At 43.7% G+C, this 26,547-nt stretch overlaps 1 protein-coding gene across 1 annotated transcript in view; it reads left to right on the top strand.

The window, feature by feature from the left end:
* The first annotated feature begins 6,312 nt into the window (after positions 1-6,312).
* The window catches only part of LOC144511270 (aquaporin-9-like), a 77,452-nt gene continuing 57,217 nt past the window's right edge, over positions 6,313-26,547 (top strand). Inside the window, exons 1-2 of the mRNA XM_078241422.1 lie at positions 6,313-6,875; positions 10,261-10,387. Coding sequence (XP_078097548.1) covers positions 6,771-6,875; positions 10,261-10,387 — 232 coding nt within the window. The 5' untranslated portion in view covers positions 6,313-6,770. The remainder of the gene's footprint in view (positions 6,876-10,260; positions 10,388-26,547) is intronic.

Below are 26,547 nucleotides of genomic sequence, written 5' to 3'. Positions count from 1 at the left end.
TCTCTCCATTTTAATAATATTCTGCTTTTCAATTCCTTCTGCCAAAGTGGACAACCTCACATTTTCCCACTTTATACTCTATTCACCAAACGTTCTCCCACTCACTTAACCTATCAATATCCCTTTGCAGGCTCTTTCTATCATCCTCACAATATGCATACACACCTAAGATGAAAGCAAGATACTGCGGCTGCTGGAATCTGAAACATAAATGGAAGATACCAGAAAATCTCAGCAGGTCCGATGGCATCTGTGGAGAGAGAATAGAGGCAACGTTTCGAGTCTGGACTACCTTTCGTCAGATGACGGGTCATCCAGACTCAAAAACATTGGCTTTATTCTCTCTCCACAGATGCTGCCAGACCTGCTGAGATTTTCCAGCATTTTTTGTTTTTGTTGTGCATACCTACCTATCTTTGTATCCTCAGAAACGTTTGGTACAAAACAGTTGGCCCCTTCATCCAAGTCATTAATATGGTTCATAAGTATTAGAGGCCACAGCACTGATCACTTTGGGACTCAGCTCCTTACAGTTTGCAAAGTAAAAATGGCCCATTTATCCCCAGCCTGTTTCCTGTCAGTTAGCCAGACCTTTCTCCGTGTCAATCTATCACCCCCAACACCAGAAGCTCTTATTCTGTGCAGTAACCTTCAATGCGACTGACACCTTATCAAACACCTCTTATATTTATGAATATATCCTTTCACAAGCTCAAGACATCCCAAAGCAATTTACACCTAACAAAGTACTTTGAATGTGCAGTCACTGTGTAGTGTGTACCAGTCCTGTGGTGTGTAATTTGAAGGAACTGCTTCCAAATAGAGGATTTGTTCGTTTGTTTCTGGTAGAGGAAAAAAAATCTGAAGAAGATCTGCAGAATGACGACATTCCATGAAATCTGTCTGATCTCCAGGCAGGATGCATTATAAACGAGATATGGAATAGCAGGACACTTCTGCCTTTGAAATAGCACACATTATAAAAATGGGGACAATGTAAAGTGATATTAGTGCTGGACAGGTGTTAAGGTATTTTAACTGGTTATGTATAGCGTTATCCAATTCACCTCCACTCTTTCCAATATCCAGGACTCTAAAGTCTCCCCCGAGGTGAAACAATGATTTCCTCGGTCTTCTTTTTAATTTGTTGCCTTCTGCTTTATAGTCGGGAGACCAAATGCTGATTGGTTGACTGCTTTGACACCTCCATTCACTCTGCAAATATAACCCTGATCTTCAGGTCACCCGTCAGTTTAATTCTCCACCTAAACCCCCGCGCCCCCCCCCCCCCCCGACCCCCCCGCCCCACCTCCCCACCTCACTCTGATCTCCCCAATCTTGGCCTCCTATACTGGTCCAATAAACCTCAAGGGAAGCTCAAGAAATCATAGAATCTCTGTAGTGCAGAAAGAGACTATTCAGCCCATTGAGGCTACACCAACTCTCCGACAGAAGAGCATTCCCGTAACCCCAAGCATTTCCCAGGTCTAATCCCCGTAACCTACACATCTTTTGGACACTAAGGGGCAATTTAGCATGGCCAATCCATCTAACCTTTTAAAGTTAGTTTATTTATCAGTCACAAATAAGGCTTATCTGTGAAATTCCCCGAGTCGCCACAGTCCAGCGCCCGTTCGGGTCAATGCACCTTACCAGCATGTCTTTCCAAAAGTGGGAGGAAACCGGAGCACCCGGAGGAAACCCATGCAATCATGGGGAGAATGTGCAAACTCCACTCAGACAATGACCCATGCCAGGGATTGAACGCGGGTCCCTGGCACTGTGAAGCAGCAGTGCTAACCACTGTGCCACTGTGCCGCCCACATCTTTGGACTGCATTAGAAATAGTACCTCTCCTTTCGATTAGGTGTTTAGCAAACTCCCAGACTCGGCGTTGAATAAAACAATTTCAGATCACAAACACTGCTTAGTAGTACAAACCTTGACTATTACTGAAAGGAGAGGCTTGGTGCTGAACCCATTCATTTTGCTCTCGTCAGGGCAAACACAAGAGGGCCAAATTTCAATGGATCACAGTTTATACTACAACAGAGAAGGATGCTGATCAGTTGGCGAGTGATTGGTCAAGGCGTTGCTCCTGGATCTTGGGGAGAAATAACTTCCTGTTGCTTTCTCCATGGCAACACCCCAACCAAGCACTTGCCAACCAATCAGCACCCTTTTCTTCTGTGGTATAAATTATTGTGACTATTTGAAATTTGGCACTCTTGTGCTTGTCCTGATGAGTGCAAAACAAAGAAGCTTTGACAACTGGTCTCTCTTTTCAGCAATTATCACGGTTGCCATTTTGTTTTGGACAGCAGGTTCTGGTAATGATTCTGCTGTTGCCATTTACATCTCCTTTAGCCCCATCTTTTGTTCCTTTTCATATCCCTTCATCCCCTTGTGCCTTGCTCCTTCATCTATTTTGTCTGATAATCTCTCCTAATTTCCAACCTTTCACAAATCTTCACTTTGTACTTTACTCCTCTCCACATTCCCTCCCTCTCCACCCAAGTAAAATCTGATAAATCATAGAATCCCTCCAGTGCAGAAGGAGGCCATTCGGCCCATTGAGTCTGCACCGATCACAATCCTACCCAGGCCCGATCCTCGTAACCCCAAGTAATTACCCTACTAGTCCCTCTGACACTTGGGTCAATATAGCATGGCCAATCAACCTAACCTGCACATCTTTGGACTGTGGGAGGAAACCACAGCACTCAGAGGAAACCCAGGCAGACATGGGGAGAATGTACAAACTCCACACAGACAATGACCCGAGGCTGGAATTGAGCCTGGGTTCCTGGTGCTGTGAGGCAGCAGTGCTAATCACTGGACCACCGTGCCTCCCCTAATTATTATTCAGAATAGCAGCACGTACAATCCAACCACACTGCCCTCTGATGGAAAACTGCCTTCCCAGTGGGTATGCAATGCCGGTGGTCAGCAAGGTACCTGTTAATGGAGGGCCACCCCTCTCACCTCCCTGGCTCGATGGCTCTGCCTCTTGTCAAAAGCTGTGCTCTTCTTCCGCAAGGAGCTGTAACAAGGAAGCACAAGTGGTCATAATGGATTGTTGCCAGAGGGGTGAATGTTATCATTCATGAAGGATGACTGGGAGGGATGGGTACAAGAGGACAATGGAGTGAGAGCACGTTATGGATGCCTAGACGGTAGGTGGGAATGTGAGGTGCCTGCAGGGAGAGGAATGAGTACAGCTGCAAGATGACCTGGGGCATGAAGGGCAGGGGAATGCCGGGCAAGCCAGCAAGTGGGGATTGGTACCTGAAGGCGCAATGCCTCTCACCTGTCATGCCCTCCCTCCTGAGGTCCTAGTCTCCAGGTTGGAAGAGATACACTGCTGCAACTCACTCTCTTGGCCACTTCCAGCTCTGCTGACTCTGGCAACGAGTAACCAGAGGGAGATTGAGTTTCTGACCTGAAAATGGCCCCACACATCAGCCAAAACAAAAGATATAAGATTTTTACTTGCCATCTCCATTCCCTCAATGCAATCATTGTGTTGACTGCCTGAAGCCCTTTAAATAATGAGCTCAGTCACCCTGCCAACTCAATGTGCCACCTGCCATCCTTAATTGACCGCTTGTTGATTGGATCCTTCCCAGAAGATTGGACTGGATGCCCCACCAATCACGTTGCCAATGCAGGAATGGCACTGGCGTCTGAAGGAAAGCTGAAGATTCTGCACGCAACTTCCTGAACGCAAAATAGAAAAATATAATGATCACAAGTGAACTGCGTGACAACTTGATTGAATTATTTTACAGCTTGAACTAAACTGGACCATAATTACTCGTAACTCCCAACACATTTACCAACTATAACGTACTTTGGAACAAAGGGAAAGATGACACTCTATAAACTGAAATGAAAGACAGAGATTATCTCCCTGATCTGGGTGGGACATACAGAAGTGAAGTGTGTCAAAAACGAAAATTAGATCAAATCTGTCATGTTCTGGCAAGTTGAACCAAAGGCAAATGAGATTAAAGATTGTCTTGACGATTACCCAACTACGTTAAGCAGAATAGCACACTTCTCTAATGTTAGTATCTATTAGATAAGAATCTGATTCAATCTTTCCAAGAGTGAGTTCTTTTAAAGAAATCTAACTATGGCTAACTATGGTTTTTATCACAATGCGATAACAGAAGGAACAATAACGCTCATTTTAAATTGCTTTAACTTTGAGAATTAGATCAAAGTATCTCATCAGGGACACAGTGGAGTTTGGGCCAAAGCAGGAGTTGGGGGAAAAGTTACGTTACTAATAGCTGACCAAAAAAAAAGATCAGTTTTAAGTGGCTTTTGAGAGTGGAGGGTTTGATGATGGAATTCCATTTCCTTCCTGGGGAAAGAATGCAGGAGTTTGATAGTTAAAAGGTACTGCTGCTTTCAGTTTATTTATTAGTGTCACAAGTGGGCTTACATTAACATTGCAATGAAGTTACTGTGAAAATCCCCTAGTCGCCACACTCTAATGCCTGTTCAGGTACACTGAGGGAGAATTCAGCATGGCCAACGCACCTAATCAGCACGTCTTTTGGACTGTGGGAGGAAACTGGAGCACCCGGAGGAAACCCACACAGACACAGGGAGAATGTGCAAACCCCACACAGACAGTGACCCAAGCCAGGAATTGAACCCGGGTTCCTGTTGCTGTGAGGCAGCAGTGTTAACCACTGTGCCACCATCCCGTCCTCCCCGCCACGCGAATTGTAGCAGGTGGGACATGGACCATGTAAAGGTCCGTTGACCTTTGGTGGGATTTTCCAGCATTGGGGCAAGCGTAGCCAGAAAATCCCGCCCTCAGTGTCTACCCTGTCAAGCCCCTTCAGAATCTCGGATCCCTGGCGCTGTGAGACAGCAGTGCTAACCACTGTGCCACCCCGTCTATCTCATACTGGTTCTACTTTTCGGCAAGCCTGTGTTGTGGCTTCATCAGGTTGTACCTAGTTCTTCAGATACGTCTGGTGCTGCCTTCAGAATGCTCTTCAATGGTCCTCATTCAATCGGTGCTGGCAAATGATGATGATGGAGTGAGAGATACACCAGGCCATGAGGTTGAAACTTGTGGTGAAGTACAATTCTTCCACTGCTGATGGGCCATAGCACTTCTTGCAGGTCAATCCTAAGCTGCCAGATCTGTTATTAATCTGTTCCACTGATGCCACATGCCCCCTGGCACAGTAACTATGAGAAGTTTGTTCCTGACTCTTGGAAGCAGGTTCTTTCCTGTGTCAATGGAAATCACCTTGGAAAACAAAATGGAATTAAGTGACAATGGAATTCTATCCCATGTTCACTCCAGCTATCGGACGTACACAAAACTAACCATCTGAGTGTGAAAAATCAGAAATGGCATTTTGAACCAGCTCTCCATAAGGCTCTGGACTTTACTTCTGGCTGTAATAGTCACAATGTGGTTGTTACTGTTGGTGCTTGCCGCTCTTCAGCCAATTGGCGGCTGGGATGGGTGGAAATTTAGAAACCCTTTAACACAATGAGGACATTTACCCTCCCACTTTCACTCAGAGGTTGGTACTGATACAATGGATGGAAACGTGCAGAGTACACTTGTTCAACTAGCTGTGTTAGGAACATAGGAGCATAGGAATTGGGAGCGGAAGAAAGCAAAGTCAGCCCTTTGAGGATATTAACACATTGGAGCTTTGATTTGATTTGATTTATTATTGTCACATGCATTGGCATACAGCACAAAGTATTGTTTCTTGTGTGCTATATAGACAAAGCATACCATTCACAGATTACATAGGGGGAATGAAAGGAGAGGGTACAGAATGTAGTGTTACAGTCATAGCTGGTGTGTAAAGAAAGATCAACTTTATTATTTGGGAGATTCATTCAAAAGTCTGATGGCAGCAGGGAAGAAGCTGTTCTTGAGTTGGTTGGTTTGTGATCTCCGACTTTTGTATCGTTTTCCCGGAAGAAGGTGGAAGAAAGTATGTCAGGGTAGGTGGGGTCCTTGATTATGCTGGCTGCTTTGCCGAGGCAGTGGGAAGTGTAGACAGAGTCAATGGATGGGAGGCTGGTTTGCGTGATGGACTGGGCTACATTCACAACACTTGGGCTGATGAGATGCAATGAGATCCTTAAACTGGCAGCCAGCCATTTGGATTTATCTAATCGCCGATGTCTCCCATTATCTTGTAGCTGATATCAAAGTTCCCTTCTGCTAATAAAATCGCTAACCTTTTTCGATCAAGGCTCCCGCCCCACCCCCGCCCTCCCCACTTTGAATAAAATGAGTTGTCCCAATGCAGCAGAATGGCCAGGGATTATGTCCAAGCGAGCCAGGGATTTTGGGGGAGAGATTATGTCCAAGCGAATATCCTCGGGTGAAGGGTAAGGATGGGATTGATCTCATGGTCCCACGGCGTGTGCATGGCAAGAGATGCTAATGATTAACTGGGCTTGCTCACATTTTTGGGAACGGTGCAGATTTTACTATTTATCCTGTGTCGATAAAGGTGTTTTCCACCTCACTGTATCTGGGGTAGGAGAGTGGGCTGAGAGAGAGAGAAAAAAATCCAGCCACAATTAGAGGACTTGTGTAAATATTGACCAGTTTAGGACTGACGCTGCAACATCCTTATCAGTTTGTGCCCAGCGCGTTTTAGCCAGTGTCGAAGTTCAGAGCGGCGAGTTGTTCAAAAGGCATCGGACTGAGACAGCAACTTCCTTCCCCAACAGAAAAGAAACCCGAGGCAGCGGCAGCAGCAGCAATGGAAACGCAAACCCAGAAACACAGCTTGATAGACAGATGCAAGTTAAAGAACAATTGGATAAAACAAGGGCTGGCCGAATTTTTGGGAACATTTTTACTGATTGTAAGTATTGGCAAAGATTAGCTTATATGCAATGTCAGAGATTCAAAGCAACTCCAGGTACTGGATAATCACAGCACAGTCCTGGCCCCAGTTATTATTCCAACGGTGATGAAGTTTCTGTGTATTTTTTATCCCAGTTCCAGTGAAATAGCAAATCAGGATAAAGTAAGGATGAACTCGCTGTGTCAAAGCGAGGGAAAAGAGTAACTGACACTTTGCAAACGAAAAGATATGTTTAAAAAAACTCTGTGCAAATCAACGTGTTTTAGTGAATCTTTTTCATAACGGAAAGAGTGAAGCCATGTTGTTAAGCGAATTTCCTTTAATGCATCATTTTACATCCGGTTCTAGTGATTTTTAGCACCATTCCACTGGAAGGGTAAGGGGGGGATTTCTCCAGATAGGATCTGATGTGAATGTTGCTATCTCTGCACGCTTCCCAGCAAATAGTGGGATAACGGGGGCGAAATTCAGAGTCAACTAAATAAACTGCCAAGTTGCATTTATATAGTGCCTTTCATCTCCTCAGAACCGCCCCAAAGCCTTTCTGGCCCAACAGAGATACTTTTGAAATGTCAACCCAATTATTTTCATGGACTCTAAGAACGCAGAGAGTTCACAGAGTAAGCATCTTCGAAAAAGCTATCCAATTGGTCCCACTCCCTCATCCTCCCGCACACCAAAATATTTCTTTCTTCTCAAATATTTATCCAATTCCTTTTTGAAAGTTGCTGTTGAACCTGCCCTCCACCATTGTTTAGAAAGTGCATTCTCGTCCCTAACAATTCAGATTGGAGAGTTATCCTGAACACCCCTTTTGTTCTTGTGTGGCCAATCTGGGGACTGCAGAGATCCCACAGTTTTAAAGTTTATTTATTAGTGTCACAAGTAGGCTTACATTAACACTGCAATGAGGTCACTGTGAAAATCCCCTAGTTGCCACACTCCGGCGGTTGTTTGGGTACACTGAGGGAGAATTTAGTAGCCGGAATTTTACCACCCCACCCGCCCGTCATGGGAATCGGAGCAGGCGAGAGGCAGACAATGGGAAGGTCCATTGACTTCAGGTGGGATTTTACAGTTTTGAGATGAGCAAGGCCATAAAATCCCACAAGGCATGGCCAATGCACCCAACCAGCACGTCCTTTGGACTGTGGGAGGAAACCGGAGCACTCAGAGGAAACCCACCCAGACACAGGTACCACTATTTCACGACCTTGCTCAGGAGAGGCTTGTAAAATCCCACCCGAGGCCATCAGAGAATTCCGTTCTATGGTGAAATTCCAGCTAGGGAGAATGTGCAGACTCCACGCAGACAGTGACCCAAGCGAGGAATCAAACCTGGGTCCCTGGCGTTGTGAGGCAGCAGTGGTAACCACTGTGCCACTGTGAGAGAAGCATCAATGCAAGGCATTGCCTCAGGGGGAGTATCTGGCTCCAGCAGGAATCACAATGACATGTCAATGAGGTTTCCGCCAAAACATCCACTCAGGAGTGAGCAGGGAATCCCCAGTGTGCAGAATCCGTTTGGATGGTCTTGGTTAAAGGAGTGAATGTTGGCCAGGATATTGAGAGAACAACCCACCCCTGCAACGCAAATCGGCCTTTGGGATTTTTACCTCCATTTGAACAGCCTTGGGTAAAAAAGGAAAGGTTGCACAGGCTAGGTTTGTAGGACAAACAGTGGTTAGCACTGCTGCCTCACAGCACCAGGGACCCGGATTTAATTCCTGGCTTGGGTCACTGTCTGTGTGGAGTTTGCACATTCTCCCCATGTCTACGTGGGTTTCCTCTGGGTGCTCCGGTTTCTTCCCACAGTCCGAAAGATGTACTGGTTAGGTGCATTGGCCATGCTAAATTCTCCCTCAGTGCACCCAAGCAGGTGCCAGAGTGTGGCGACGAGGGGATTTTCACAGTAACTTCATTGCAGTGTTAATGTAAGCCTACTTGCGACACTAATAAATAAAATTTAAAAATTTATCCACCCACTGGTGTTTAGAAGAGTAAGAGGTGACTTGATTGAGGGGCATCATGTCAGGGTGGGTGTGAAAAGGATGTATCCCCTTATGGAGGAACCAAGAACTCGGGTGTCGATGTTTAAAAATAAGCACCAGGATTCTCTGGCCTCCCTGTGGCGTTTTCTCGATGGCGGGGGGTGGCGTGCCATTGGCCGGGAGATCCCATTGATTCCACCCGATGCCGCCGGGAACCACGCAGCTGGGATGTGTCATCAGCAATATCAGAAGATCCCGCTGGCATGATGAGCTGGAAGATCAAGCTCAATGAGTCGCCCATTTAAAACGCAAATGAGGTGAAATATTTCCACTCAGAGGGTCGTGAATCTTTGGAACTCTCTTCCTGAAAAGGTTTTGGAAGCAGAGTCTTTGAACATTTTTGAGGCAGAGGTGGACAGATTCTTGGTAAGCAAGAACGGTGCTAGGTTATCGGGGGTAGGCGGGATGTAGATTTGAGGTTACTATCAGATCAGCCATGATCTTGTTAAATGGTGGAGCAGGCTCGACGGGCTGAATGGCCTACTCCTGTGTCTTATTGTATGTTCATTTTTGCCCTTTTTTTTCATGCTCTCCTTCCATAGAACCATAGAATCCCTACACTGCAGAAGGAGGTCATTTGGCCCATCAGGTTTGCACTGACCCTCCAACAGAGCATCCCATCCAGGCCAATTCCCCATAGCCCCATGTATTTACTCCACTAATTCCCCTAACCTACACATCATAGGATACTAAGGGGCAATTTAGCATAGCCAATCCACCTAACCCCTACACATCCTGGGACACTAAGGGGCAATATAGCATGGCCAATCCACTTAACCTACACATCTTGGGATACTAAGGGGCAATATAGCATGGCCAATCCCCCTAACCTACACATGTTTGAACACTAAAGGGCAATTTAGCATGGCTAATCCATCTAACCTACACATCTTGGGACACTAAGGGGCAATTTAGCATGGCCAATCCACTTAACCTACACATCTTGGGATACTAAGGGGCAATTTAGCCTGGCCAATCCACCTAACCTAAGATCTTGGGACACTAAGGAGCAATTTAGCATGGCCAATCCACTTAACCCACACATCTTGCAACACTAAGGAACAACTTAGCATGGCCAGTCCACCTAACCTACACATCTTTGGACTGTGTGAGGAAATCAGAGCACATGGAGGAAACCTATTCATTGACTCATTTGCTTTAAAGGTATTTTTCCTTCATTAAAATGTTAACCACGTTCGGTTTAGTGTGTCAAGTGTTTCAAATTTCATAATTTTGTACACTTTAAGGAGATTATTAAAGAGATTATCGTCCACGGAATATCTCTTAAGCAATAAAATTGTAAACACTGCTCCAAATCCTCTATGTTGCAGCTCTTTGGTTGTGGCTCAATTGCCCAATCAGTACTGAGCAGAGGCGTAAGTGGCAACATGTTGACTGCTTCCATTGGCTTTTCATTTGGAATCACCTTGGCTGTTTATACTACCATCGGAGTATCAGGTAGGTGCTCACCATTATCCTGGATACAGTGAAAGAACAAGTGGGTTCTAATTGTTGAAACAGTGGGTGAATATCTAGGTAAAGCTAAACTTTCCTATTCCCTTGTAGAACCTGAACTATATCCATTCTTGAAGATGACAGAGATAAAACTTTAATATTTGAACGTAGCCTTTGGGAACACAGGACTGATATCATCCTCAGGCTGTTAACAAGATCCAATATTTTTCTTGGCGAGCCTGCTTTTTATAAAATATTCATTAATTCTTTCCAAATAAAATCCTCACTTAAAATGTTAATTTTAAGCAATTTGACTAGTGTTTCTTCCTGTCCCGCATTGTCTTCATCATATTTGGCAGTCGTTTGCACCTGTCTGTACACTTTCCATGGGGTTTTGCATGGCAAGTTGCTGTCAGTGGGGCATAGTACAGCATCTGGGACCAGTGTGGACAACTGTGTATCTCCTGAAACAATTGGATTCAACAACTGTTAATGAATAGCAGAGGGATAGAGAACCAGGAGATGTGAGTTAGAATAGTCCGATCCACTTTCAGATCAGGTCTAGAAAGTGAAAGAAAGGGAGGGAAAGAAAAATGGGTTGAGAGACAGAAAGAGAAAAAAATTTTTTAAACCTCCAACAAAAATTAAAATCAGAAGGCATGAAACATCACACCTGCGAACTTAATTTTCATCACAAGAGAGGTTGTTTCGCAGCAGTTAAAACTTACCATTCTGTTAAAAGGGACTAGAATGGGAAAACCCTAACTTCCTATGGCAAATTTAACCCTTCTCTGCAATGTCAGTACAGGAACTCCAGACCATTTAATACATTTGAACGGGGAGCCAGATGGTGAGATGCTATTTTCATTCAGATCATTGACAAGTTTTGAGTCTCGGACAGTGAGTTCTGAATTTTTGCATGAATTCCCCCTGGGCACTTGTCAAACATGCTGTCTGATATGCACTGAAATAATGCACTGGTACGATCACGACAAAATCCAGCTCAATACTCGGCGGCACAGTGGTTAGCATTGCTGCCTCACAACACCAGGGACCCGGGTTCAATTCTGACCTTGGATCACAGTCTGTGTGGAGTTTGCACATTCTACCCGTGTCCGTGTGGATTTCCTCCGGGTGCTCCGCTTTCCTCCCACAGTTCAAAGATGTGCGGGTTATTTTGATTGGCCATACTAAATTGCCCCTTAGTGTCAGGGGATTAGAAGGCTAAATACTTGGGGTTACAGGGACAGGGCCTGGGTGGGATTATGGTCGGTGCAGACTCGATGGGCCGAATGGCCTTCCTCTGCCCTGTAATGATTCTATGATGATAATTTTTTACTTCATTTAATATAATCTGTCGCAATACTTATTCAAATGTTTTTTTTATTTAAAAAACAGAAAACGTTCACTCTTACAATTTTAGCATCTCCCAAAGTTTCTATTCATGTTTAGCACAAGACTACCACTGTGTCGATGCCCACATGTTGTATATTCCAAAATGTACAAACTTCCTAGGTAGAGTGAATGGGTTAATGTACCTCATCAGTTACTTTGAGTCACATGAGAGAAATTTTATACAGGGTACTCACCATTCTCTCATGCGTGCTCTGAAATATGGAGAATAATTTGCAGACAGAATGTATTTTCAGGCTAAGCCAAAATTCAATTTTTGTTTAAAACCTATAAATTTATATGGAAGCAAAATAGAACCATAGTATTGAACTTACACACAGATTTAAAATCCATTTTCTGAAGCTAAAACCATTTTTGGAATTCTGCATTATTTTTTTAGATACCTTTAAAATGAACCTTGAATTAGTTTTTCAGATCCTTCAACCATTGAGTTTTATTCCATTACTATGGATAGCTTTGGCTCAGCTAAGAGGAATTTTAAAACCTGCACAAACTCCAATGATTAATTGTGGTTTACAAAACACCTGATGTGTCAACAACAAAAACAAATCTACCACAATTGATTTTGGATCTTTTGGCGGGGGGAGGTGGGAGTGGAAAATATATAAACATTTTCTCAATGCCTAGTATTCATTCTTTCTTTCTTGGTAGCTAAAAAGTACAATGCTAATCTAGAATCATAGAATCCCTACAATGCAGAAAGAGGCCATTTGGCCTATCAAGCCCGCACCGACAACAATCCCTATCCTAATAACCCCATGTATTTACCCTACTAATTCCCCTGACTCTAAGGGGCATTTTAGCATAGCCAATCCACCTAACCTGCACATTTTTGGACTGTGGAAGGAAACCGGAGTACCCGGAGGAAACCCACGCAGACACAGGGAGAACGTGCAAACTCCACACAGACACCCGAGACAGTCTCCTGCAGTCTGCAAAGCTGTGCGAAACTTGAGTCAAAGCCATTAACATCTGAACAGGTCCCTTGTCAACAAGTCTGCAAATATTCTACAAACTAGATAGAACATCTAATCTATTGACACACTGTATCTCCTGCCAGAAATGGATACATATTTGCCTACAGGTTCTCCAGCCAAAAGGGATAAAGAAAAATAGCAGAAAGTAGTCAAGTATTTTATTTTTGTGTGTATTTTGAACAGCTCAGTACCATAAACTAACTAAACTTCATAGGAAAATATATATTCCTAACATTACGTAGACAGAATCTGTCATTGTCACATGATCCTTGCATGCTTTCTATCTCTTCCAAATCAATTTGGTGATGAGAAAAATGAGAAGAAATGGCCCATTATTGGTGAAAACTGGCCCCAAAGTTTACTTTAATCAACAAATCAAAATCTTAAGGTATAAAGAAATGAGGAGGTCAATCTCAGAAAATTGAGTCAAATCCAGAAGAGTTGCCATCACCCAAGTAGACCCGGTCAATGGGCAGTAAATGCAGTCAAGTTATTAACTTCGACTAAATTCATACTTGGGGAGGGAAAGAGCTTGCGATGCACTTGTTTCTTGATGTAGTTTTGTGAGCTAAGCTATCCATGGCAATTTCTTTTAAGAGACTTATTCAAAATGGTAGTTTAATTCCCTCTACCCAAACCCAGACTTAACACTGCCTAGAACTTGCAAGTAAGTCAATTAACATCAAGAGTAAGAGTAAATCTATCACATTTGTCCAATCTCTGCGATTGCTATGGAGGCTCTTCCCTCTGTAAGAAGTTTAACAACGCCAGGTTAAAGTCCAACAGGTTTATTTGGTAGCAAAAGCCACACAAACTTTCGGAGCCCCAAGCCCCTTCTTCAGGTGACCTGAAGGAGGGGCTTGGGGCTCCGAAAGCTTGTGTGGCTTTTGCTACCAAATAAACCTGTTGGACTTTAACCTGGTGTTGTTAAACTTCTTACTGTGTTCACCCCAGTCCAACGCCGGCATCGCCACATCATGGTCTTCCCTCTGCCAGAGGACTGAAGAATTGCCTTTGTTCAGATAAGGCTGTAACGATAGCCCCAGCAACTGCAGGCCAATCAGCTTAATACCTTTACTGGGCAAGCTTCTGGAAACAATTATTTGGGACATAGTTAGTAGTCACCTGGAAAAACCTGGTTTCATTAGGAAGAGCCAGCATGGATTTCTAAAGGAGAAATAATGTTTCACTCACATGCTGGAGTTTTTTGAGAAAGTAACAGAAAGGGTTGATGAGGGTAATACTATTGATGTGATGTACATAGGAATTCGGAGCAGAAGTCGGCAAATTCAGCCCTTTTGAGCCTGCTCTGCCATTCAATCAGATCATGACTGATCTTTCCTTGGTCTCAAATCCAACTCCCTACCTGTTCCCCATATCCCCTTATCCTTTTTTAAAATTAGAATTGTATCTATCTTCTTCTTGAAACCATTCAATGCGCTATGGGACACCGAGTTCCACAAATTCACCATCCTCGGCAAGAAGTAGTTCTTCCTCATCTCAGTTTTAAATCTACCACCTCTCAACCTATACCCGTGACCTCTTGTTCGAGATTGCCCCATAAGAGGAAACATTTGGTCTACATTAACTTTATCAATCCCTTTTAAAATTTCATATACCTCGATCAGATCCACTCTCAGAAGACATTCGACACAGTGCCACACAACAGACTGGTGAGAAAAGTTATAGCAAATGGAATAAAGGGACAGTGGCAACATGGATATAAAATTGGCTGAATAATAGGAAGCAGCCATTTGATACTTTTAGGCTAGAGAAAGATTTGTAGTGGTGTTCCCCAGGAGTTGGTATTCCTGATACATATTAATGATCTATGGATGACACAAAACTTGGAACGACTGTAAAATGTAAAGAGGACAGTGTAGAACCTCAAAGGGACATAGACAAGTTGGTGGAGTGGGCAGATAGGTGGCAGATGAAGTTCAACCAGGAGAAGTGTGAGGTGATGCATTTTGGTAGGAAGAACATGGAGAGACAATATAAAATAAGGGGTAAAATTCGTAAAGGGGTGCAGGAGGGACCTGGGTGTATATGTGCATAGATCATTGAAGTTGGCAGGACAGGTGGAGAGAGCAGTTAATAAAGCACATCGTACGTATGCTGGGCTTTATTAATAGGGGCGTGGAGTACAAGAGTAAGGAGATTATGTTGAACTTATATAAGACGGTAGTTAGACCTCACCTGGAATGTTGTGAACTGGGCGCCACGCTATAGGAAGGATGTGAACACATTGCGAAAAAGTACAGAATTGGTTCCAGGGATGCAAAACCTTAGTAATGAGAATAGATCAGAGAGTTGGGACTGCTTTACTCGGAGAGAAGAAGACGAAGAGGAGATTTGATAGAAATGTTCAAAATCATGCAAGTGCTGCACGTAGTAGATAAAAATAAACTGTTCCCACAGTTAAAAGGATCAAGAGTGTGATTTTCAAAAAACGCATGTATGATGTTAGGAAAAAGCTTTTCACACAATGAGTGGTTCTGGTCTGGAATGCATCTGCCTGGAAGTATGTTGGAGACCGATTCAATCAAGGCATTCAAGAGGGCATTAGATGATTGCTTGAATAGAAACAGTAATCAGGGATGAGGGGGAAAGGCCTGGGAATGGCAGTGAGTCATGATGCTCGTTTGGAGAGCCGGTGCAGACACAATGGGCCAAATGGCCTCCTCCTGCACTGGAACAATTCTGTGATACATGGGAAAGGATGATTCTCAGAAACGCATGAACATTTGGAAATATTTTTGTGACAACCTCCAAAAATGATGGAGTTCATAAGGTATTTTTTAAAGAAATAGGAACTCAGAAATGTTCTTCAATGTTTATCCAATGTTACTCAATCGGCAAAGCTAAGTGGAATGGCTAATGTTATTTCTCTGAAGTAGTTTACAGTAAGTAATGACGTGTTTGGTAAGATATCTGTTTTCTAACATCATTATCATTGTAACCATCTTGTCAAATAATTTTACATTTTAATCCCAAAGTACAGTCCAATCTCAGAATGGCATGATAGGGGCGTCTGCTGAATATGTGAATGTTTTGATAAAACTGCACAAGGCTTCAACAGATATGAATTATGATATTTCCACACCCAGTAGATAAATGACACTATGTAAAACTCACTACATGGTACATTGACAGTTGTGAGTCACCTATCACACATCCAAACACGTGTGGGGTCAAGGTGATGCAATGGTTTAGCATACTGTTCATTCACCTCTGGAGTTTATATCCAGCCAAGAGCAGTGCAAGGAGCATCTGCTGTTCAGTGATGATCCAGTTCTTTAAAAGTACAAACCAGAGCCCATAAACAACAAATTTAATCAGTGTTATTTATATTTACCAACATGCCTTTGTAGAATGAAACAGTGTATGACCTATCCTACCTCTCAACTATGGGTTGCCTTGCTTGATAAAAATTAATTTTCATACTCTTCGCCGCCATTCCAGGGCGGCACAGTGCCACAGTGGTTGGCACAGCTGCCCTCACAGCGCCAGGGACCCAGGTTCAATTCCCAGCTTGGGTCACTGTCTGTGCGGAGTCTACACGTTCTCCCCGTGTCTGCGTCGGTTTCCTCCAGGTGCTCCGGTTTCATCCCACCATCTGAAAAACGTGCAGGTTATGTGCATTGGCCATGCTAAATTCTCCCTCAGTGTACCCGAACAGGCAACTAGGGGATTTTCACAGTAATTTCATTGCAGTGTTAATGTAAGCCTACTTGTACTGTGGGGAGCATTAGACTAGTAATCCAGAGGCCAAACGTAATGCTCTGGGGACGTGGGTTCAATTCTCACCGGGGTAGCTAGTGAAATTTCAGTTAATAAATCTGGAATGATATAGGGCGGAATCTTCCCGTTCCGCCCGCCATGGGAATCATAGCGGTGGGGGAAGGAACATGCAAAGATCTGTTGACCTCGGGCGGGATTTTCCGGCCTTGGAGTGAGTGCGATCGGAAAATCCCACCCATAGGCCGACTCGCCCGCCCCGGAATCGGGACTGGTGACGTTCCCAAAACGGAAATCTCTGTCGGCCTCGGGTGGGATTTTACTATCTCGTCCGAACAAAGCCGTAAAATCCTGCCCATAGTCTCAGTAATGGTGATCATAACACTATCATTGATTGCCTGATTCACTAATGCCCTTTAGGGCAGGAAATGTACCGCCCTTACCTAGTCTGGCGTACACGTGACTCCAGACCCATTGCTGCTGTCTGAAATAGCCTAGCCAGCCGCACAGTTCAAGAACAGTTAGGGATAGGTGGCAAATACTGGCTTTGCCAGTGATGCCCACAACCCACGAAAGAGAAAGAAGTAACAGAAATTCACTTGACTTCTCACTGCCTCCACCATGTGTCTTGCTCTTTTCTTGAAGTTCCAGTTAACAAACTCCACCTATACCGTTAATGTATGCTTCAGCATTCCAAACTCAACAAAGGATGGGTGCCTGCATCTCAGCCTCTGCAAATAGTGTACCCAGTTATTGGGGTTATTTGGAATAGTGTGTTACAGGCAGGAGTACATAGAAACATAGACATAGAAACATAGAAAACTACAGCACAAAACAGGCCCTTCGGCCCCACAAGTTGTGCCGAACATATCCCTACCTTTTAGGCCTATCTATAACCCTCCATCCTATCAAGTCCCATATACTCATCCAGGAGTCTCTTAAAAGACCCCATTGAGTTTGCCTCCACCACCACTGACGGCAGCCGATTCCACTCACCCACCACCCTCTGTGTGAAAAACTTCCCCCTAACATTTCCCCTGTACCTACCCCCCAGCACCTTGAACCTGTGCCCTCTTGTAGCAGCCATTTCCACCCTGGGAAATAGCCTCTGAGAGTTCACCCGATCTATGCCTCTCAACATCTTATATACCTCTATTAGGTCTCCTCTCATCCTATGTCTCTCCAAGGAGAAAAGACCGAGCTCCCTCAGCCTATCCTCATAAGGCATGCCACTCAATCCAGGCAACATCCTTGTAAATCGCCTCTGCACCCTTTCAATCTTTTCCACATCCTTCCTGTAATGAGGCGACCAGAATTGAGCACAGTACTCCAAGTGGGGTCTGACGAGGGTCTTATAAGTTAAGTTTTGCTACTGATTGCTAATTGATATATGCTCCTTCAGAAGGCTGGCAATGTGTCAGCACTTTTTCCCAATTACCAGTTCAATTTTACAATCTGTCAAGGGGCTAAAGCTCTATTGTTTAAATTATATATGCAACTTCATGGGTAATTTATTAGTTTTTAAAAACCAGACAAAGACTTTAAAATGACTGAAGCCATGGCTGGTCATGACTCAAACAAAAGGACCGTTCTGGCCTTCAGAGTAGCTGACACCTTGTTATCTCTAAAGAGGTGCTAATGATCCCTGTGACGGCAGAGATCAAATCCAAGAGAATTGTACAAACGCCATTTGCATTTCTTAGGCCAGTTCTGACCAATGGAAATGACCATTCAGCAAGGACAATGGATCCTGAAACCTCTTTTGAAATCTTTAATGGTCGAAACATTACCATCTGAAGAATCCAAACTAGAGAATATACATCCTTTGTCAAAGCCTAATTGCAGAGGTTGGAGGCACCTGACCACCTCACAAGCTGCTGCAACAGGTAATATTGCCTTGTGGGGCTGCCAAGCTTTCCATTGGGCGGCACGGTGGCACAGTGATTAGCACTGCTGCCTCACAGCGCCAGGAACCCGGGTTCAATTACCGGCTTGGATCGCTGGCTGCATGTTTTCCCCGTGTCTGCATGGGTTTACTCCGGGTGCTCTGGTTTCCTCCCACAGGCCAAAGGACGTGCTGGTTAGGTGCATTGGCCATTCTAAATTCTCCCTCAGTGAACCCGAACAGGCGCCAGAGTGTGGCAAAGGGGAATTTTCACATTGACTTCATTGCAGTGTTAATGTAAGCCTACTTGTGACTAATAAATAAATAAAATAAAATTTAGCAGGCAGCAGCTCAGAAACAGGGCTGTGGCCAGGTTTGAATACCCAGCTGTCTATGGACAGCATTACTACTAGAACTTCAGAACATCTGTACTGGCGGCTACAAGACTGAGTCACCTCTATCTTCCTAACCCATTGTGGAAGCCATCTCTATTGGAAAAGTTAATAATCCAGCATCAGTCTTCAACCTGCTGGCTTCTCGGCCTTTTGGCTAAGATCAAGTGTGGTCTGGTGATGCTGCACTTGGTCATGGCCATTGGGTTGCTTTTAAGCTTCATTTTCACATGAAGCAATTTTTAAAAGCGGCATCTCGGCCTTTTAGCTAAGATGCAAATGAGATCAAGCCTTGGGGGCGGAGATGTCTGCCTACTCCAATCAGCTTGGCTCATGTAGATCAGGCCCAGGACAGGGTAGAGGATTGCATGCCCTGTCTTGCCAGCCTGGATCGGAAATGTCTCAACTTGTTGAGACTCTGAATTGGATTTGATTTGATTGAATTGGAAAAGTACAAAAAAAAAGATGTGGAAGAATAGACCATTGGATAAAGGCATAAAAGATAAAAGCTCTGACAAAGTGTCATCTTGACTCGAAACGTTGGTCTATTCTCTCTCCACAGATGCTGTCAGACCTGTTGAGATTTTCCAACATTTTCTGTTTTTGTTGTTGTGTTGAATATACCATTGGACTTTGATTCTGGACTCTGGACTCACGCGAAACAATAATCCCTATTCTGTCTGTGATCTTTGCCCTGTATCTCTTTCTTCGCTCTATCCCAACTTTATTGTATGAATGGAAACGAGGCCATGTTGCTACCCTCCTCTCGCATTTGAGTGTGCGCAAATAAATTAACCCTTTTAGTTCATCTAGTCCAGAGTTTGCCGTGGTTTTTAATGGAAAAATAGATCGCAGCAAAATTAAGAGATCGAGAAATACATTGGGAAATAAAGGGGGAAAATCAAAAATATAAACTCCTTGGAGAAATCGGGACTTTTTAATTAAACTCCTTCCTGTCCTTAACCATTTTGTTGTAAGTTTAAGTTTATTTGTTAGTGTCACAGGTAGGTGACATCAACATTGCAATGAAGTTACTGTGAAAATCCCGTAGTCGCCACACTCTGGCACCTGTTTGGATACACTGAGGGAGAATTTAGCATGGCCAATGCATCTAACCAGCACGTCTTTCGGACTGTGGGAGGAAACCGGAGCACCCGGAGGAAACCCACGCAGACACGGGGAGAACGTGTAGACTCCACATAGACAGTGACCCAAGGCGTGAATCGAACACCGGTCCCTGGCACTTTGAGGCAGCTGTGCTAACCATTGTGCCACCCATAATGTATCAGAATTGAATTATATATAAACCTGGGCTTTCCTGAAACTACACAAAATGGGAGGAAGGATTAACCATCACTTAATGCACCATTAAACCCCATAGAAATGAACTTGTACGAATAGTAGCATCTTCGAAAAAAAACCCTTGAACACAATGGAAATCCGCAGATGGAAGGATAAGGGTTAATAGACATTCTGCAGTTCCCCATCCTTTGTTGAGCTTGGGTTTATAAAGTGCTCGTTTGTTCTTTTATTTGATCCAGAGTATGTTTTCATAGAATCATAGAGGTTTACAGCATGGAAACAGGCCCTTCAGCCCAACTTGTCCATGCCGCCCTTATTTTTTTTTAAAACCCCGAAGCTAATCCCAATTGCCCACATTTGGCCCATATCCCTCTATACCCATCGTACCCATGTAACTATCTAAATGCTTTTTAAAAGATAAAATTGTACTCGCCTCTACTACTACCTCTGGCGGCTTGTTCCAGACACTCACCACCCTCTGTGTGAAAAAATTGCCCCTCTGGACACTTTTCTATCTCCCCCCTCTCACCTTAAACCTATGCCCTCTAGTTTTAGACTCCCCTACCTTTGGGAAAAGATATTGACTATCTACCTTGTCTATGCCCCTCATTATTTTATAGACCTCTATAAGGTCACCCCTCAGCCTCCTACGCTCCAGAGAAAAAAGTCCCAGTCTATTCAGCCTCTCCTTATAACTCAATCCATCAAATCCCGGTAGCATCCTAGTAAATCTTTTCTGCACTCTTTCTAGTTTAATAATATCCTTTCTATAATAGGGTGACCAGAATTGCACACAGTATTCCAAGTGTGGCCTTACCAATGTCTTGTACAACTTCACCAAGACGTCCCAACTCCTGAATTCAATGTTCTGACCGATGAAACCAAGCATGCCGAATGCCTTCTTCACCACTCTGTCCACCTGTGACTCCATTTCAAGGAGCTATGAACATGTACCCCTAGATCGCTTTGTTCTGTAACTCTCCCCAAAGCCCTACCATTAACTGAGTAAGTCCTGCCCTGGTTCAATCTACCAAAATGCATTACCTCGCATTTGTCTAAATTAAACTCCCTCTGCCATTCGTCAGCCCACTGGCCCAATTGATCAAGATCCCGCTGCAATTGGAGATAACCTTCCTCACTGTCCACTATGCCACCAATCTTGGTGTCATCTGCAAACTTACTAACCATGCCCCCTATATTCTCATCCAAATCATTAATATAAATGACAAAGATAAATAGATTGGATTGTCCTTTTGAAATCTTCAACAGTGTAACATAGTCAATTGTTGCGTTCATGTAATATCTTACAGTGAGCCCAATGACTTGGATTAATGTTCCGTGGAATTAAATGCATTTGTTTCAGGAATGTTCTTTAGAAGAACAAGTGGTCTGTTTACTCAAAGGATCAATGAGGCTTGTGATTCTAGCAACCTTCTCTGATGATGTTCTATTTTAAGTTCAATAAGTTGAAATTCTTGACGTTTGTATGTTTTATGAACAACCACCACTTATACTTAGAGTTGACCATTTATCTTCAAGATACAGAACAGGTACAATCCACTCTATATCTTTGCGCTAACTCTGATATAAATCCTCATTACCCCTGGAGAGAGGTCACACAACATCTGTCAGTTAGAATAGTACTACACAGCAACTGTCAAATTGCTTCCACACTATCCATCTCCAATCCTAACAAATTTCTCATCCTCCAATGAGTTTGCTGTTAAGTCCTTTAACATTTTTAAAACATGCGTCTGCAACTGAGTGTTATGATAGAGGTAAAAATTAATGCCGCAGTGTGTTTATAGGATATCCACACTTCCTAGCTCTTAGTGACATTCACAAATGTTTGCTGATTCTCCTTAATCATTTATGAATCCCCCTGGGCCCTTCGAAGTGTAGCAGTTTTGATGGCTTTGGACCTATGGTTGTCAAAGCTTTCCATAATTGGGCTTACCTTTTCTCATGTCTGGGCCTGTTGTAGACTAATTGAAGTAGATTCTTAACTTTACGTCAGTATAAAATGTGTAATAATAAATCATCAGCCAGTTCTCCATCTCTCCCAAATCTTATTTCCATGGAGAATTGTGGATCTGGTTAAAATAGCATCAGGTTAATATCAGCTTGCTCTCTATGGTGGCTTAAGCAAACCAGGCATTTTCACTGGAAGGTTAAAAATACTTAGGAAAGCAATGGCTGATAGTTCAGGTTACATCCTGCTTGAATCCAAAGAAACTTGTTAGTAGCTTGAAAAGAATGCCAAACATGAGGCTTGGTTGTGTAACTGGGCCAGGAGTGTTGCTATCTCAGGATGGTTCACCAATCCAATGATCCAGGTTTGCAAATGCCTGACCACTTTAGTTGGATTTTTGGCACATTATGAGGAATTTGCCAGCAACTATCATAAGTCAAATACTTCCACCAAGGGAAAAGTCTACACGTTCTCTCCGTGTCTGCGTGAGTTTCCTCCAGGTGCTCTGGTTTCCTCCCACAGTCCAAAAGGCATGCTGGTTAGGTGCATTGGCCAATGCTAAATTCTCCCTCCGTGTACCTGAACAGGCACCGTAGCGTGGCAACTGGAGGATTCTCACAGTAACTTCATTAGAGTGTTAATGTAAGCCTACTTGTGACAATAATAAATAAACTTAAAGTTTAAAACTTAAACTTTAAAACTTTCTGGCAATAATTGATAAAGAAAACTGCAATGAGTGATAATTAATGACTGGATTTAAGTTTCTTTCCCTGCATAATTTTTTTGATTTCTCTTCATAGAAATCATAGAAACCCTACAGTGCAGAAGGAGGCCATTCAGCCCATCGAGTCTGCACCGACCACAATCCCACCCAGGCCCTACCCCCACATATTTACCCGCTAATCCCACTAACCTACGCATCTCAGGACTCTAAGGGGCAATTTTTAACCTGGCCAATCAACCTAACCCGCACATCTTCTTCCAATCCTTAGCAAACCCGTTGCCAAGTTGACAAGGGATATAACAGCAATACATAAGCATGTTGGTAAAACAAATTAGAAAATTATTAAAAGAATTCCTTGACCCAAAACATTGATTCAAAGTCATTTGAAAATTATTGCATTAAAAGTAGACAAAATGCCAAAGATAGATTAAACACTTCAAGGCTATGTTCATCCAGCAGAAGGAATTCTTCAGTTGCAAGCAATAAAAATAACTTACTTCAGAAAGTAAATCAAAGAGAAATGTTTACTAAAGTAACTTCATTACTCCAACACTTGAGACCTCACCCTGGGCCATACAAGCCCCTCACAATTCCCCCATCTGCTTCTTATTTATACTGCACCAGCTGGTCAGGTGATCACCACATCATTTTGTCATTGGTTACATTATCTACCGGGTCAGCTGATCACAGCATGTTACCATTATAACAGATCCAATGTTAGCATTGGTTATATTCTAACAGACTTGATGGGCGGGATTTTATGGCCTCACTCAAGCAAGACTGGAAATTCCCACTTGAGAGCAATGGACATTTCTGTTGTCCGCCACTCGCTCGCTCCGAATCCATGGCAGGCATGGTGGTAGAATTCTGGCAGATATATCATTGGAGAAGAAAGTTATCTTAAGGTTTTCCAATACAACAATCTGCTGTCGGAGAAATAGTTTAAAGTTTATTTATCATTGTCACAAGTAGGCTTACATTAACACTGCAATGAAGTTACTGTGAAAATCCTCTAGTCGTCATACTCTGGCGCCTGTTCGGGTACACTGAGGGAAGAATTTAGCATGGCCACTCCACCTAACCAGCACGTCTTTCGGACTGTAGGAGGAAACCGGAGCACCCGGAGGAAACCCACGCAGACACGGGGAGAATGTACAGTCACCGTACAGACAGTGGCCAAGCCAGGAATCGAACCCGGGTACCTGGTGCTGTGAGGCGGCAGTGCTAACCACTGTGCCACCGTGATCAGTGGCAGTTGCAATATTTCCTCGTGCCTCATGGGATTTGACACATTTACTAACTTCAGTGATTTGGGTGTTTTACAGTTCGATAAAATTTACATTTGATTACAAAATCAAGAACTTCTGCTGAGTGGATAATGTTTCATAATCATACATCAATGCACATTCCTTTAATAACATGTTACTGTTGTTGCTCCATAATCAATTGCTGTTGTGCAACTTGAACACAGTCAGCTGTTTGCTAAGCCGCATTGTCCTGTAGTCAGTGAAATTATATACAGTTCACTGTCAGCTAAGAAACTGTTAAGACATTTTTTCCTTATATTTCATTTTTTCAACCTTTCCTCTTTGGGAGCAGAATAGTACAAAACCTTGGGACCCTGTCAAGAAATTTTCACAAAGCAGTGAATTATTCAGGAAATTCAAAAATGTGCAAGTTAGGTAGATTGGCCTTGCTAAATTCTCCATTAGTGTCCCAAGATGTGTAGGTTAGATGGATTATCCACGGGAACTGCGTGGGGTTACAGGGATAGGGCGAAGAGAGGGAGAGTGAAATACTCTGTCAGGGAGTTGGTGCAGATTCGATGGGCCAAATGGCCTCTTCTGCACTGTGGGGATTCTGTGATTGTATGATTCTGTAAAATGATGAAGGTGGAATAGTTACTATGAATAGGTGGGCAGAAAATAGAAGCAAATGTCTTTTAGAAAAAAGAAAAATCTCTACAGTACAGAAGGAGGCCATTCAGCCCATCAAGTCTGTACCGACCACAATCTTACCCAGGCCCTATTCCCGTAACCCTTATTTACCTTGCTAATCCCCCTGACACTAGGGTTAATTTAGCATGGCCAATCACCTAACCCTTTGTACATCTTTGGACTGTAGGAAGAAACCAGAGCACCCGGAGGAAACCCACGCAGACACAGGGAGAATGTGCAAACTCCACACAGACAGTGACCCAAGCCAGGAATTGAACCCAGGTCCCTGGCGCTGTGAGGCAGCAGTGCTAACCACCGCGCCGTCCCAATAAATTCAAATGTCACCATCTGCCATGGTGGGATTTGAACCCAGGTCCCCAGAACATTAGCTGAGTTCCTGGATTAATAGTCTAGCGATAATACCACTAGGCCATCGCCTCCCCATCTTATATGGTGACATCTTCCACAGGACAATAGACATAAGGTGGAGGCCGGAATTCGCTGACCTTGCCCATGGCTGGGATTCTCCAGTCCCGCTGCAGGGAATGGAGATTTGGCTGAGTTCTCGCTGGCAGTAGTGGCAGGGCATATAACACCGGAGAATTCTAGCCCCAGTTTGCAGTTGTTGGACGTTCATCGTCCCCCCACAAACCCCCCCCCCCCCCCCCCCCGTTCAACTACACCATGTCCACAAGATGAATACTTTCTCCTTAATGTCGCTGGCTCGATAGCTACCTAGCCGCCACAATATTGCTTCACACACATGTATATGAACAGAAACACACTTCAAAATCGCCACTTTGTCCAGCACATTCCCTGGAAAGGGGGTTGAGAAACTTACCAGCCATGATTGAATGGTGGAGCAGACTCGATGGGCCGAATGGCCTAATTTTGCTCCTATATTTTATAGTCCTATGGTCTTATGTTTGAAGTTGCATAGGGCTTGGTCAACTGGCTTAGATTGGTCAGAATGGTCTCAGGTTCTGGCAGCAAGCACTGGCTACCTCTGTGTGAGGATTGCTGTCCCCTACCCGCCCCCCTCCCCAACCGTGCCTGCCCCCATCACCACTCATAATTGAATCAATGGACTCAATGTATTATTCTGGAGGAAATAGTTTCCCTCCATCCACCATAACTGTTCCCCTTAAACTCTTGAAAACTTTGATCGAATCACCCCTGAACTTTCTAAATTCCAGGAAGTACAACCCTAGTTGACATGATCTTGCCTCATCATTGAATTGTTGGAGTCAATGTATCATGCTGGTAAATTTACACTGCACTCTGTCCAAGGTCAGTACATCTTTCCCAAGACATGGTGCTTAGAACTACTCACAGCTCCAGATGTGGTCTAACCAGGGATGTGTACAGCTGACTTCCGACAGTATTGGCAACAATAGTCTCGGATTTTCTTGAAATTTTAACCCAAAATAAATTAAAGCAGATTTTGCAACACATGAAACAAAGGTAATGGTCCTCAGGTCATAACTCATTTATTATTAGGGACGTGTTGTAAAAATGTTAAAAGTCCAGAATCAGTCATTTTGTTGATTCATCAGAAAAGTGACCTTTGCAACGTTGTTGAGTGTTTGTTCAGGCAGGGAATGGAGAGATTTGTTTGTGATTTATCAAATACTGCAGCCTGCATCGATTTTTTGACTGTTTGGCAACGGGAGATGGTGGAGTGGTGATGACGTCACTGGGCTAGTGATCCAGAGGCCCAGAGTAATGCTCTCGGGAAAGTGGGGACAGTACCAATGGGACGGTCTTCACCTGAACTGTGCTGGTACCAGTGTTATGGTGGGTCGTATAATTAAGGGTGG

The sequence above is a fragment of the Mustelus asterias genome, chromosome 24 (genome assembly GCF_964213995.1).
Source record: "Mustelus asterias chromosome 24, sMusAst1.hap1.1, whole genome shotgun sequence".
In the NCBI taxonomy this organism is placed as follows: domain Eukaryota; kingdom Metazoa; phylum Chordata; class Chondrichthyes; order Carcharhiniformes; family Triakidae; genus Mustelus; species Mustelus asterias.
The sequence above is the reverse complement of the archived record's forward strand: the minus strand, read 5'-3'. Positions and strand labels throughout refer to the sequence as shown.